The sequence below is a fragment of the Amblyraja radiata genome, chromosome 7 (genome assembly GCF_010909765.2).
Source record: "Amblyraja radiata isolate CabotCenter1 chromosome 7, sAmbRad1.1.pri, whole genome shotgun sequence".
Classification (NCBI taxonomy): Eukaryota; Metazoa; Chordata; class Chondrichthyes; order Rajiformes; family Rajidae; genus Amblyraja; species Amblyraja radiata.
In genome coordinates, this window is record NC_045962.1 from 48,879,205 (window position 1) to 48,894,208 (window position 15,004).

The 15,004-nt window shown below is 44.8% G+C and overlaps 1 protein-coding gene across 2 annotated transcripts in view; it reads right to left on the minus strand.

Annotated features, from left to right (window-relative positions):
* Positions 1–294: 294 nt before the first annotated feature.
* Positions 295–15,004, minus strand: part of LOC116975383 (disco-interacting protein 2 homolog A-like) — a 246,159-nt gene continuing 231,449 nt past the window's right edge. For both annotated transcript variants that reach the window (XM_033024428.1, XM_033024427.1), the window contains exons 37-38: positions 5,915–6,038; positions 295–1,847 (exon numbers count right to left, since the gene is read on the minus strand). In XM_033024428.1, coding sequence (XP_032880319.1) covers positions 1,595–1,847; positions 5,915–6,038 — 377 coding nt within the window. In that variant the 3' untranslated portion in view covers positions 295–1,594. The remainder of the gene's footprint in view (positions 1,848–5,914; positions 6,039–15,004) is intronic.

Sequence of the window (15,004 nt, forward strand, 5' to 3'; positions counted from 1 at the left end):
CAACACTTTTATATTGCAGTTAGAATCTTTGCTGTTTTCCCTACTTTCTTTTCAAATTATAGATCGCTTGGTTTAAAAAGGATGCTCTGACCAAATTGCAAACATCGGAACAAAGTGAGGCATAATTATTTCATGCAGTGACGATTATTCACTTATATGATTTACAAAATGATTATAAGCACAAGGGTAAATGCACAGTAAGAATTTAAAGTGGTTTTACTCATGACAAACAAATACACCAGATGACTCCTTGAAACCTTTGGACCCATTGGAAATAAACTTTTTGGCAAAATCTAGAAATGTGTGAAATAACTTTATTTATGCAATCACCAAGTTGTGTTATATCTCAAGACCAAGAATGCAAGAAAAGCCAGCCAGGTATGCAAGTGCACGCCAGCAACATGGTGCAAATTGGAGCAACTGGCAAATGTTGGATATAATCAAACAGTAAGGTTTTATTTCACACAAATTCAAACCCATTGTAACTTTCTGAGGAAAGCTACTCGAATAGATCTGAATATCCTTATGACAGAGGAGACTCCCATAGCATTTCAAGGTCTGACATAACATTGACTATTTCCTTCCATAATTTACGATGGCAGTACTGCAGTTGGATTCCACGGATGAAATGTCACATGGAATGAAAAATATTTTATAAAAAATATCAGAATAGGATATTCATTAAAACAACAGGATACTTATGTATTCTTCCTGGAGAGATAATGCTCCTAATGTAGGTAGGGTGGAGTGATTGTGGTGTTCTGATGCTTGGACCAGATTACCATGGTTAGTGGGCAATTACAACAATGAAAAGTTGGCAAGATCCTCACCAGCTCTGCAGATCACAATACAATGGTAGGATTAAAAACTCCTCTAGAGTTCCACTCTAAGCCATTAGTGCGAACATCACAGGACAACCTAGAACTCAACATAAGCAATATCCTCAACCATTTTCCCCTTACTTCTTAGCGACGTGAATAGTGGATTAGCTTGAAGATGAGCACAACTTTAAAATGCCTGCCCCACCCCACCCCGGTTCTTGGATAGATTACCTGTCTATCCATCCATCTATATCCACTCATTAACAGAATAAATAGATTTTAAAAAGAATTTCCAAATCCACAGCCCCACAGTGTGCATGATACCACAAACTGCGAAGATAAGCAGGGATTTATGAAAACGGTAACACTGGTGACTCAAAACTCAGTTGCCTCCCAGTCTTGCAGGAAGTCTGATGTATGAAGATATGTCCCTGTTACAGTTGCGTAGTCTTTTTTAATGTATTGTGATACAGTGGCGTTTCTAGAACACTACTTCACATTTAATATGGCACCAGTAGTGGTGTAGTAGGGTAGTCTGCTGCCTTTTGACACGACTGTCACTGGAGCTCTGCAGAGCACATCATCATGAGAAATGGATGACAGATCATACTGGATGTGTGGCTTTAATGCACGCAGCACCGCCTCCCAGCATGGTCTGGCTTTCTCTTTGTTCTCATTCTTAGTGCAGCATACAAGATCGATGTGGACATTCATGGCACCGGCAAAAACTGTCACTGAGGCAGCAGTAGCAATAGGCAATCAGAGCAGTCGGCTCACATATTATAGGCCACATAAATGGGATCAAGCTGGTCAGCTAGGAAACCATCCCGAAGGTGCATCCGCTGCTTCTCACCACGCGAGTTGATGGGAATCACCCCTGGGTCCACCACAACTACCACTCCTACAATCAGATAATGTTCTTCTAAAACAACATTGGTAACCAAGGCAACCAAGTCCAGTGCTTCCTGTTCAGAACCGTCCAATTCAACCACAACAACGAGCAGATTGGTCCATGTAAAGACAGCACTGCAGAAGAAGAAACAAAAACAATCAGAAATGGAATTGAAGCAAAGTGCTGCCCACACAGGGCAGGGTTATGGGAGTTATCTGAGTTAAACACCAATTATCCATATCACATTATGATACATCTTTAATTTATCGTTAATAATTGAGATGATGGCTTGTTGAAGGTAATTCATGATTGACTACTTCTCTGTTGTAACGCCATCCATCTATTAGCTTTAAAATAGTTATGTAGCGAAATTACAATACCTACCTTCAGCGGTGCTGCAGTTCTGCCACTGGCCGTGTTCGCGACTTTGGCGCCTTTGAGGGGGGGGGGGGGCGGGCGGGATTAAAATCCAGTTTTGTACTGCTTATTGGAGAGGGATTTCCTCGGGCTGCGAGTCGATGAAGAAAAATCGATCGGACTTCCTTTCCCGTTTAAAAAAAAAATTGCCGTACAATTTAATAGTTTGATTAAAATAAAAGGCGACTTCTAACGCCCTCAACGCTACAACGTGACGGATCGCAAGAACGGGACAAAACAAAAGGTAAGTCGTTTATTTTACATATAATCTTGCTTCTTGGGGTGGCTTTAATCTAATTTTACATTGCGAAAATGTGATTTGTCAACCAGCAGTATCTTTCCTGCCGATAAGGGGTTCAAATTCACCGCAAATGCAACGTTCCAATCCAGAAACACACACTCGCAAGATGATTTTAAAAATGTTTTGGACAATCGTGTCATAAGAACATCTAAATCGTCTATATTTTGTGTAATTGTATAATCAATATTTTTATACTAAATATACACAACAGCTTTAGTCACATTTATTGTGCAAAACATAATAATTTTGATTATATTGAAAGTAGATGTTTCTAGATTAATTTATGGGAATTAAATATTCCTTCCATCTGGCATATGTTCATGACAGTGAGATTTTAAAAGTTAATTGAATTTACTGCCATGTCTACACACTGCGGGGAGACGGGAGATAAAATCTTTGAATGTGAATGGATATGCGCATCAGATTGTTGTGAGACGGAACTCAGGGTTTGCCTCCTGAGCTGCTTTGGTGCCCAGGCGTGAGTTTAGGTGGAGAGAGGTTGGGGGGGGGGGGGGGGGGGGGGGGGGGGGGCGTCATTAATCTGCCTGGGGTGACATGGCTCTTGGGTTAGGCTGGGATCATTCTCTGCGGGATGATCTTAGTGCGGGAGACAAGTGTAGCAGAGGTGTACTGACTGTGTGGGCAGACACTTTGGAAGTGATTGCCCACCAGTCTCAAAAGCCGCTGTGTCTCCCTGTCCCTAGGATAGCAGGGGGCGACCAAACAGCACAATACCCCCCTCCCCCTCCACGCCAACACAAAGGGCAACGATCCCAAGGCTTTAGCGTCAGGAACAGCGGTCAGGCGACAATCACCTGCCATAACGCGAGAGAGATCATGCACTGTTGTAGGTCTCCTTTGCACGTCGGTGTTTCTGTCTTTCTCCACTCATTGTTGGCCCTATCTGTCACCACCCCCACCTACACCCCTCTGCTTCCCGGTCATGTGTGTGACCCCTTCCCTCCCCTCTCCAGCTCCCCGCCCATTGCACCGGCGCGGGGGCTTTGCACTGTCTTCACGTCGGCGATGCCATCAGGTCAGTCGCTCCCTTCAGTTTCCCAGGGGGTCGGGACGGGAGTTGGGAGGGAAAGGGGGGGGGGGGGGGGATGGGTGGGTTAGGTGAGCAGGAGAGTGGGGTTGTTTGCAGTTGCAGAGGGAGGGGGCAAGGACGGTACAGTTCCCAGTCTCAGCTCCTGTCCAGGGGGGTGGCCGGAGATGTCAGGACCAAAGGGACACAGACCCCCAGGCCCACCAGGCCCACTGCAAGCACGGAGAACCCAGAGACCCACAGCCAGCAGCAACTCCAGCCCAGCCCCGCTCTAACTCCAGAGGAACTCGCTCCCCGATGGGCCGCTACGGCGACAAGTGGCAGTTCGCCCACAGCCCAAGATGAGGGTCGGTGTCCCTTTGGTCCTGACGTCTCCGGCCACCCCCCTGGACAGGAGCTGAGACTGGGAACTGTACCGCCCTTGCCCCCTCCCTCTGCAACTGCAAACAACCCCACTCTCCTGCTCACCTAACCCACCCATCACCCCCCCCCCCCCCACCTTTCCCTCCCAACTCCAGTCCCGTCCAGACCCCCTGGGAAACTGAAGGGAGCGACTGCCCCGGGGCGACTGGCACTGACCTGCTGGCATCGCCGACGTGAAGACAGTGCAAAGCCCCCGCGCCGGTGCAATGGGCGGGGAGCTGGAGAGGGGAGAGAAGGGGTCACACACATGGCCGGGAAGCAGAGGGGTGTAGGTGGGGGTGGTGACAGATAGGGCCAACAATGAGTGGAGAAAGACAGAAACACCGACGTGCAAAGGAGACCTACAACAGTGCATGATCTCTCTCGCGTTATGGCAGGTGATTGTCGCTGGGAAACTGAAGGGAGCGACAATCTGCTGCTGCCTGCCCGCTGAGTTAAAGAGTTCCCACGGTAGACTCACGATACACTAAGGTAAACGCACGGACCACTACGTTCTTACAACAAGTTAAAATTTTTCAATTCTTAACCATAAGAGTAAAATTGACTCGTGGAAAATTTTAAACATGTTTGATTTTTTGCAAGAGTTGACAAGTTTCACGAGTACCTGCCGTTAGCGCCACGAGTCTCTAAGTTGCGTCCACAAGTTCCGTACGTTAATCGTACGTTATTACCACGAGTTTTAACTCGGGGTACCTCTTGTGTCAACTCGCATTGTGAGACTCAGCTATTTGGCTATTTAAAACGATTATCCTTTTCTTAAGAAATGGAATCTACAGGACATTCTTAATGGGAAAGTAGTGGGCAGAAAGGCATGTCATGCGTGGTTTGAAGAGCAAAAACTTGTAGTTTACAATGCCAAAATTGTAAAGTTGAGGAAAAACAAGGTGTACAGAGTTGCTTATTGGTTACAATCTGGGGAGTATGATGATGCTATTGATTATGATATGCCAATGTACCAGCTAGCAACTGATCTTCTCCATAAAGACTTGGTCTATTGCTAGAAATTGTAATTTATTTACTTATCTGTTACGGACTTACAGCATAGAATACAATAATATTAAAGTTCTGATCTTGAGAATATCACCTTTTTGAATTTTCAAGGCAGTCTGGGTGTTTATTACTATTTCCGTCACAACGGTCAATTTTGTAATTAGCTACAATTAGGTAACTAACCAATTATATGCTTTAATTTCAGGTCATCCAAGTAAGATTGTTTTATATTTGTTTCAGAATGCTTCAATCTATAATAACTGAAAATTTCTTTCAGTTCTCTTTATTTTTAAGAAAGTTATGGGCTTTTGACTGTCCTCGATCACAGCTTTTGTGTTAAGTCAATGGAAAAGCAATAGGGAACAAGATGCTAATTTCCGAGTATGAAAATGGCCATAACTTTTTTAATACTGAAGATATGAAAGTGAATTAGGTGTCAAATTAAACTTCTTTTTATGCTTTATCTAATGGGATAAATTGCAGACTTGATTTTTAAAATCTCAAAATTTTGTAACATTGCTAAGTTATGGATAAGTTATCTCATCCCCAGACCTCTATGGCACAAGTGTGCTGTTTTGCTGAACAAAGCTGAAGGATTCATTGTCCTGATTTTGACTGGCATTTAATCTCTGCAAATGTAACTTTTTATTCTGGAAGACTATATCCATTATTAATCTTTTTGACTGCATTTCAGTTTATTTTACTGTTGTTTTGTACCCTTGGAAAATAATTATCTCATCTTCTGAACCAATTTCATTTCTTTATTGTCAACACTGAGATTCTACCTTTTTTTCCGACAATATTCAGTTCACTAGCTGATTAGCTTGTGTGAGCTCGTTTTTGCCCCTCCACTCAAGACTTTTCATTCTTTGTTAAATTAACGAACAAAAAAGTTATCTCATATTGCATATAGTTTGCAAATAATTTGGAAACAAGAATTTTCAAGCAAAGCAGTTGGTGAATCAAGCTAACTCCTACCAATCCACCAGTTTCATAGATAATTCACAATATTTATGTCCTACCATTCAGCAATGCTCTTGTGTGATCTGAGCACTGAGGTCTCAATATCAATTGGATGATAACGCATTCCTCTCAGTTCCAGAGTCTCATCCAAGGATCCCACCACATATAGGGCATCATGACGTTCTGCAACAGAAAATAACTATCATGTATCTAGAGAATACAGTTTGAAGCTAGATCAGAGAAAGACGTAACAATATTCTCTCTGATGTAAATGAATGGTTTTCATTTCCTCAGTTACCAATGTCATTTTTTGGTGGAAGCACAGTTATATACTCCAATAGTCCCCAACAAAGATCATAGACAATAGACAATAAACAATAGGTGCAGGAGTAGGCCATTTGGCCCTTCGAGCCAGCACCGCCATTCAATGTGATCATGGCTGAACATCCCCACTCAGCACCCGTTCCTGCCTTCTCCCCATATCCCCTGACTCCGCAATTTTTAAGAGCCCTATCTAGCTCTCTCTTTAAAGCATCCAGAGAACCTGCCTCCACCGCCCTCTGAGGCAGAGAATTCCACAGACTCATCACTCTCTGTGAGAAAAAGTGTTTCCTCATCTCCGTTCTAAATGGCTTACTCCTTATTCTTAAACTGTGGCCCCTGGTTCTGGACTCTCCCAACATCGGGAACATGTTTCCTGCCTCTAGTGTGTCCAAGCCCTTAACAATCTTATATGTTTCAATGAGATAACCTCTCATCCTTCTAAACTCCAGAGTGTACAAGCCCAGCTGCTCCATTCTCTCAGCATATGACAGTCCCGCCATCCCGGGAATTAACCTTGTAAACCTACGCTGCACTCCCTCAATAGCAAGAATGTCCTTCCTCAAATTAGGGGACCAAAACTGCACACAATACTCCAGGTGTGGTCTAACTAGGGCTCTGCACAACTGCTGAAGGACCTCTTTGCTCCTATAGTCGATTCCTCTTGTATAAAGGCCAACATGCCATTCGCTTTCTTCACTACCTGCTGTACCTGCATGCTTACTTTCATAGACTGATGTACAAGGACCCCCAGATCCCGTTATACTTCCCCTTTTCCCAACTTGACGCCATTTAGATGGTAATCTGCCTTCCTGTTTTTGCTACCAAAGTGGATAGCCTCACATTTATCCGCATTAAACTTCATCTGCCATGCATCTGCCCACTCCCCCAACCTGTCCAAGTCACCCTGCATTCTCATAGCATCCTCCTCACAGTTCACACTGCCACCCAGCTTTGTGTCATCTGCAAATTTGCTAATGTTACTTTGAATCCCTTCATCCAAATCATTGATGTATATTGTAAATAGCTGCGGTCCCCCACTAGTCACTGCCTGCCATTCTGAAAGGGACCAATTAATCCATACTCCTTGTTTCCTGTCTGCCAACCACTTCTCTATCCATGTCAGCACTCTACCCCCAATACCATGTGCCCTAATTTTGCCCACTAATCTCCTATGTGGGGCCTTATCAAATGCTTTCTGAAAGTCCAGGTACACTACATCCACTGGCTCTCCCATGTCCATTTTCCGAGTTACATCTTCAAAAAATTCCAGAAGATTAGTCAAGCATGATTTCCCCGTCGCAAATCCATGCTGACTCGGACCGATCCTGTTACTGCTATCCAAATGTGCGGCTATCTCATCTTTTATAATTGACTCCAGCATCTTCCCCACCATCGATGTCAGGCTAACTGGTCTATAATTCCCCGTTTTCTCTCTCCCGCCTTTCTTAAAAAGTGGGATAACATTAGCTACCCTCCAATCCGCAGGTACTGATCCTGAGTCTATAGAATATTGGAAAATTATCACCAATGCATCCACGATTTCTAGAGCCACTTCCTTAAGTACCCTGGGATGCAGACCATCAGGCCCTGGGGATTTATCAGCCTTCAGTCCCATCAGTCTATCCAACACCATTTCCTGCCTAATGTAGATTTCCTTCAGTTGCTCTGTCACCCCAGATCCTCTGGACGCTACTATATCAGGAAGATTGTTTGTGTCTTAGTGAAGACAGATCCAAAGTACCTGTTCAACTCATCTGCCATTTTTTTGTTCCCCATAATAAATTCACCTTTTTAGGTCTTCAAGGGACCAACTTTGTTCTTAACTAATTTATTCCTCTTCACATACCTAAAGAAGCTTTTTCTCCCCGTATTGCCTTTTTGGTTATCTTCTGTTGTTCTTTAAACATTACCCAATCTTCCTGCTTCCTGCTCATCTTTGCTACGTTGTACTTCTTCGCTTTAATTTTTATACTGTCCCTGACGTCCCTTGTCAGCCATGGTCATCCCTTTCTCCCCTTGGAATCTTTCTTCCTCCTAGGAATGAACTGATCCTGCACCTTCAGTATTATTCATAGAAACACCTGCCATTTTTGTTCCACTGTCTTCCCTGCTAGTGTATCTTTCCAGTCCTTTGGCCGGCTCCTCCCGCATGGCCCCATAGTCCCCTTTATTCAACTGAATAGTATGACACAGGAAGCCCTTCAGCACACACGTCTCTGTCGAATATGATACCAAGACCAACTCTTATCTGCCTACACAATAATCCATATCCAGAGCTGCCATGTTTTGTCAGAGCATTTCAGTATTCTAGTACCTGAAAATCAGTATTTTGCTGAGGAAATCAGTATTTTTACACGGTGCCATTTTGCTGAAAATTTTTTTTTTTAAATGTGCAGTCATACGCATGTAAGAGTACAAGAATGCATAACTTTGCCACCAATTGACATGTCTTCTATGCACCTTACTTGACCGTGCATTCATTGGCATCTCTTTGTAAACTGCTGTTTGAACGGCTGCTTCCTGCTTTTAGCACCAGATGATGATGTAGAAGCCATTTTGGAAGCCTCCCTCTCCCTCGCTCCCTCCTTCCTCTCTCTCCCTCCCTCCCTCAATCCCTCTCTCCCTCCCCACCCTCTTTCTCTCCCTCCCACCCTCCCTCTCTTCCTCCCTCTCTCCTTCCTTTTCTCCCTCCCTCCTTCTCCCTCTCTCCTTCTCTCCATCTCCCTCTCTCCACCCCTCCCTCTCTTCCTCTCTCCACCCCTCCCTCTCTCCATCCTCTCCACCCCTCCCTCTCTCCCGCTTGAGCCCACCCACCGTTCTGTAAAATCAAGGCCAATCCCAATGTAACTGCAATCCCACTGGTAACCTTTCACCAGTAGGCTTATCCAGAATTCTACCACTGCCTGACAAATAATCAAAGACACAACTTACACTGAGAAAGAGAATTCCAAAGACTCATTATTATATGAGAATTTTCCTGAACAGTCTGTGACCCATAGCGCTTTAAAGCCCATAGCGCTATGTTTAAAGCCCATAGCGCTCCAGCCGATAGTGCTATATTTAGAATCCACAGCGCTTCGTTTAAATTCCCACGCGTTAAACTGACAGCACTCTGTTTAAACCTGGAGCGGGACAAGCAGCGACTCTGGAGGGAAGGAATGGGTGACGTTTTTGGTCGAGACCCTTCTTCAGACTGAACTGAACTCCGTATTTAAAATCCGTATTTAACAACACAAAATCGTACATCCGTATTCTAATCGCATTTCCGTACAAAATACGGAAAATCAGTACTACTTGGCAGCTCTGCATATCCCTCCATTCCCTGCATAATCCATAGTCTCTTAAATGCTGCCATTGAATCTTCCTCCACCGCCACTCCCCATAGTGGTCTCCTGAGTGAAAATAAAACTTGCCCTGCATATCTTTTTTAAACTTTGCCCTCTAACCTTAAAGCTATGCCCTCTAGTACTTGATATTTTCAACCTGGGAAAAAAGTTCTGACTGTCTACCCTATCTATGTCTCTAATAATTTAATATACTTCTATCTGGCCTCCTCTCAACCTTCCTCATAATCGAGTACCAAGTTGGAGAAGCTGAAAAGAGGAGAAGTTGAAAAGAGGAGTCAGAACAATAGTGTTTGGAGACTGCCTAGTTGGAGGGACAGACAGGAGGTTCTGTGACAGCAAACAAGACCCTAGAATGCTCTCAAAGTTGCCTCCCTAGTGCCAGCGTCCAGGATGTCCGAGCAGCTGTAGAACATTCTTAAGGGGGAAGGTGACCAGCTGGAAGTTATTGTACACATTGGCACAAATCTCCCAGGCAGGAAGTGGGGTGATGTCCTATGGAGTGAATACAGCAAAAGGTTAAAAAGCAGGATCTCATGGGTAATCTCCAGATTGCACCCAATGCCATGTTCTAGTGAGGGTAGAAACAAGAAGATAGGATTGGTGAATCTGTGGCTCTGGAGTTGGTGCACGGGCAGGTATTCCGATTTTTGGGAGCCATTGGGATCTCTTCTGGGGCAGAGATGTACAAGGGGGTTGGGATGTTCCTGAACTGAAGCAAAAGGTCTCGACCCAAAATGTCACCCATCCTTTTTCTCCAGAAATGCTGCCTGACCGCTGAGTTACTCCAACACTTTGTCTTGGCAGGCAAGTTTGCTAGTCATACTCTGGATGGTTTAAACTAGTTTGCGAGGGGTAAGACCTGAGGGTAAAAGAGGAGGGGGAGTTGCTTTACTGATTAAAGAGAATGTTATAGCAATCGTCCAAGATTGCCGGGACATTTGGCACAGTGGGGCCAGGGCGGCACCATGTTGTAGCTGGTACAGCCGCTGCCTCACACCGCCACAGATCCACGTTCAATCCTGACCTTGGGTGCTTCTGTGTGGAGTTTACACGTTCTCCCTGTGACCATGTGGGTTTCCTCCAGGTACTCTGGTTTCTTCAAATATCCCAAAGATGTACAGGTTTGCAGATTAATTGGCCTCTGGCTCTTGTGTGTAGGGAGTGGAACGAAAGTGAGATACATAGAACTAGTGTGAACAGGTGATCGATGGTCGGCCTTTACAAGATGGGCTGAACAGTCTGTTTCCATGCTATATTTCTAAAACTCTAAAGTCAAATAACATTACTGATGGTTCATCTAATGAAGGGAAATGGTGGCGCAAATAAATAAATGAAGGATGATCACTTTATTAGGTTTGTTCTATTGGCCCACAAATAGTTAACAGGAATTAGAGGAACAAATATGCTAGGAGATTCCAGACAGCTGAAAGAATAATAGGGTTATCACAGCAGGGGATTTTAACTTTCCCCAATATAGACTGGGATTGCCTAGGGCTTAGACGGGGTGGAATTTGTCAAATACGTTCAGGAAAGTTTTCTTAGCCAATATGTAGAGGGCCCAACAAGGAAAAGGGCAAATTAGGACGGGCAAGTGACTGAAATGTCGGTAGGCATGCCTGTGGGGACCTCTGACCATAGTTCTATTAGCTTTAAAATAGTTATGGATAAGAACAGGGCAGGCCCACAAGTTCAAGTTCTGAATTGGCGCAAGGCCAACTATGATGTTATCAGACAGGAACTTGCAAACGTTGATTGGAGTAAGTTGTTTGCAGGCAAAGGGATGTCTGAGAAGTGGGATGCTTTTAAAAATGTGATGGTGAAAGTTCAAAGCATGCATGTTCCTGTTAAAATGAAGGGCAAGACCGGTGGGAGTAAGGAAGTTTGGATGAACAGAGAAATTTAGGCACTGGTCAGGATAAAGAGGCATGGACCAGGTATTGGCAGTTGAGATCAAATGTAGCTCTGGAGGAGTTTTAGGTACTGAGGAGCATATTTAAGGAAATCCGGAGGGCATAAAGGGGTCAAGAGATAGCCCTGGCAAATACGATTAAGGAGAATCCAACAATATTTTATGAACAATAAGGGAAAAAGAGTAACTAGAATGAGAATAGTGTCCCTCTGTGAGGAGCCACTCGAGGTGGAAAAGGTGGGAAATCACCCGGGCCTGATCAGATATATCTGAGCACAGCTAATGAAGAAATTGCAGGAGCTCTGATGGAGATATATGGCATGTTTTGGCGTGGCTGAAGAAAAGAGTCTTTCCCCTCTCACCTTAAACCTATGTCCTCAGGTTCTTGATTTCCCCTGGGGCGTGGCTAATGTTGTGTTTCTATTTAAGAAGGACTGCAAGGAAAAGTCTAGGATTTAAATACCAGTGAGCCTAACATCTGTGGTAGGTACGTTACTGGCGAGGATTCTGAGGGATAAGATATGCATTAGATAGAGGCTAGTTAGGGATGATCAACATGGTTTTGTATGTGGGAGATGTGGGAGATTTGATTTAGTTACTTGAAGTAGCTGCCAAGAAGTTTAAAGAGAGCAAGGCCATAGACATTGTGTATATGGACATCAGTAACGCCGTTGATAAGAAAATCGAAGGTACACAAAAATGCTGGAGAAACTCAGCGGGTGCAGCAGCATCTATGGAGCGAAGGAAACAGGCAACGTTTCGGGCCAAAACCCTTCTTCAGGCTGATGGGGGGCGGGGAGAAGAAAGGAAAAGGGAGGAGGTGGAGCCCGAGGGCTGAGGGAGAGATAGGAAGGGGAGGAGACAGCAAGGGGTAACAAAATTGGGAGAATTCAATGTTCATGCCACCAGGATGCAGACTCCCCAAGCGGAATATGAGGTGCTGTTCCTACAATTTCCGGTGGTGCTCGCTCTGGCCATGGAGGAGACCCAGGACAGAGAGGTCGGATACGGAATGGGAGGGGGAGTTGAAGTGCTGAGCCACCGGGAGGTCAGGCGTAGGCTTGGCGACCGTTTCGCCGAACACCTCCGCTCGGTCCACATTAACCAACCTGACCTCCCGGTGGCTCAGCACTTCAACTCCCCCCTCCCATTCCGAAGGCTAGCTGCCTGGATACAGAATTGGCTTCATGGAAGGAAGCAGAGGGTGGTGGTGGTGGAACAATGTTTTTCGGACTGGAGGCTTATGACGTGGTGTGCCTCGGGGATCAATTCTTGGCCCATTGCTGTTCGTGGTTTAGATCATTGATTTAGACGAGAATGTGCAAGGCATGTTAAATAAGTTTGCATTTGACACAAAAGTAGGTGGTATCATAGACAGTGACGATGATTATCAGACAATACAACAGGATTTGAACAGCTGGGCAAATAGGCTGAAGAATGACCAATGGAGTTCAATGCAAATAAGTGTGATGTGTTGCATTTTGGGAAGTCAACCAGGGTAAGATCTTCGCCGTGAATGTTAGGGCCCTGGGGAGTATTGTCGAGCAACCAGATCTAGAAGTACAGGGGCTCACATCCCTGAAAGTGGGATCACATACGGTGGTAAAGAAGGCTTTTGGTATAGTGGCTTTCATCAGTCAGAGTATTGAGTATAGAAGTTGGGATGTTATGTTACAGTTGTACAAGACATTGGTACACCGCATTGGAGGATTGTGTTCACTTTTGATCACCCTACTATTGGAGGGAGTCCAAGCTGGAAAGAGTGCAGAGATGATTTACGAGGATGTTGCCAAGACTCGAGGTCCTCAGGTACAGGACTAGGACTTTATTCCTTGGAGAACAGGTGGCCAAGGATGATCTTCTAAAGGTGTATAAAATCACGAGGGGAATAAATAGAGTGAACGCTCAGAAGAGAATTCCTCAATGCCATGACGAAGCATGATGTGTGCTTTCTTTACCACTCAATCTACTTTTTGCAGCATATTGGTAGTTATCACAGTACATAATATCCCTCATATTTCACAACTCCAGCAAAAGTATTTTTCATGTTCATTTTCTAGGTCTGCACAAAACTTGAGAGTCTTCAATTTACAACAGAAGTCTTTAATGCTTTACTCAATGCTGGCAGCAAGACAACTCAAAATGGCTGCACACACACACATACACACACAGGAGAAAACTATATACAAAACATCCCCCTTTGTCCTGTGCAGCGCCACCTGCTGCACGGGAGCAGCAACAGGTCGTCTCACCCCACACAGTCCACCAAACATCACACTTCCCCTTTCCGTTTATTGCGTTTGCTCACTGCATTTCATCAAGTAAGGCATTATTTGTGTTTTTTCTTGATTCCTTTGGTATCTAAAAATTCTCAGAAGTGATAAATCTGGCTGTAAATTTTTCTTCAGGTGCGTTTTAATTTTGTATGTAAAAACCCACGAGAACCATGGGCGATTTAAAAAAATTACAGCCAGATTTATCACTTCTGAAACTTATTAGATGCCAAAGGAATCAAGAAAAAACACAAATAATGCCTTACTGTTCATGAAATGCAGTGAGCAAACGGCCAATGTTCGCCAAGCACTCTGGCTGTTGTCCCTTCAGCTCTCGTTTTTATCTACCGTCATTTCTCCTCACTTTTGGAATTCTGAAGTATACTAAATGTCTCACACGCTTATCCCGATTTCCATAATTATTTACAGCGCAAAAATTGACAATTTCAGCGGGTTTTAACGGGCCTGCTACGCTGGAAACAATGGTAAGTGCCTACCTGCAGTTCCTCGCGTGTAATCCATTTGGCGTAGCCTAGCAACAGTACGGGTCATAGGTCGTGACCCGACTGCCGTGAAACCTCCCTATTCCTGAATGAGTCGCCTTGGGGGAATACCACGATTGCAACGTGTCGATCGACGAAGGGTCACAGGCAGATCGGTGGGGAGTTCATCTGGCAGAACTTCGTCAAGCCAGGGGAGGGGCAAGTCAGGCACTCCAGTATCCACACGATTCGGCACCGGGGTGTCCGACTGCTAGGTTCTGGTCAGGGTCTGCGCAGTCTTCGCTGGAGGAACGCAGCTTCTTAATTGGTCATCATGCCGTCGGCATTGTCCTTCTTGTCCTTGGACAGTGTACATTTTGGTTCCAATGTGAGCCATGATCCTGCCAGCGCACCATTTGCTTTCCTTGGCCGTATAATTGCGGTAATATACGTAGTCGCCAATGTCGAATTTGGACTTCTTTGACTTTGTTGGCTGAGTGCGCGCCGTATAAGCGTTATGGGTCGGATTAAAAACTGATAGGGGAGAGCGCACTTGACGTCCGAGCATGATCTCCGCTGGAGTTCGACCGGTAGTGCAGTTTGGAATGGCTCGATATTGCTGTAAGAAATCGTGCAATGCCAATCGTTTCCATTTCTTTTTGATTCCTACAGCATGTTTCATGACTTGCTTGAAAACGCCGACGAGCCGTTCTGCCTCACCATTTGAGGGCGGATAAAAAGGTGCTGATGTCAGATGCACGATTGAGTGTTATTTGCTCCAGTCACCGAACATTTGCGAGGCAAATTGGGGCCC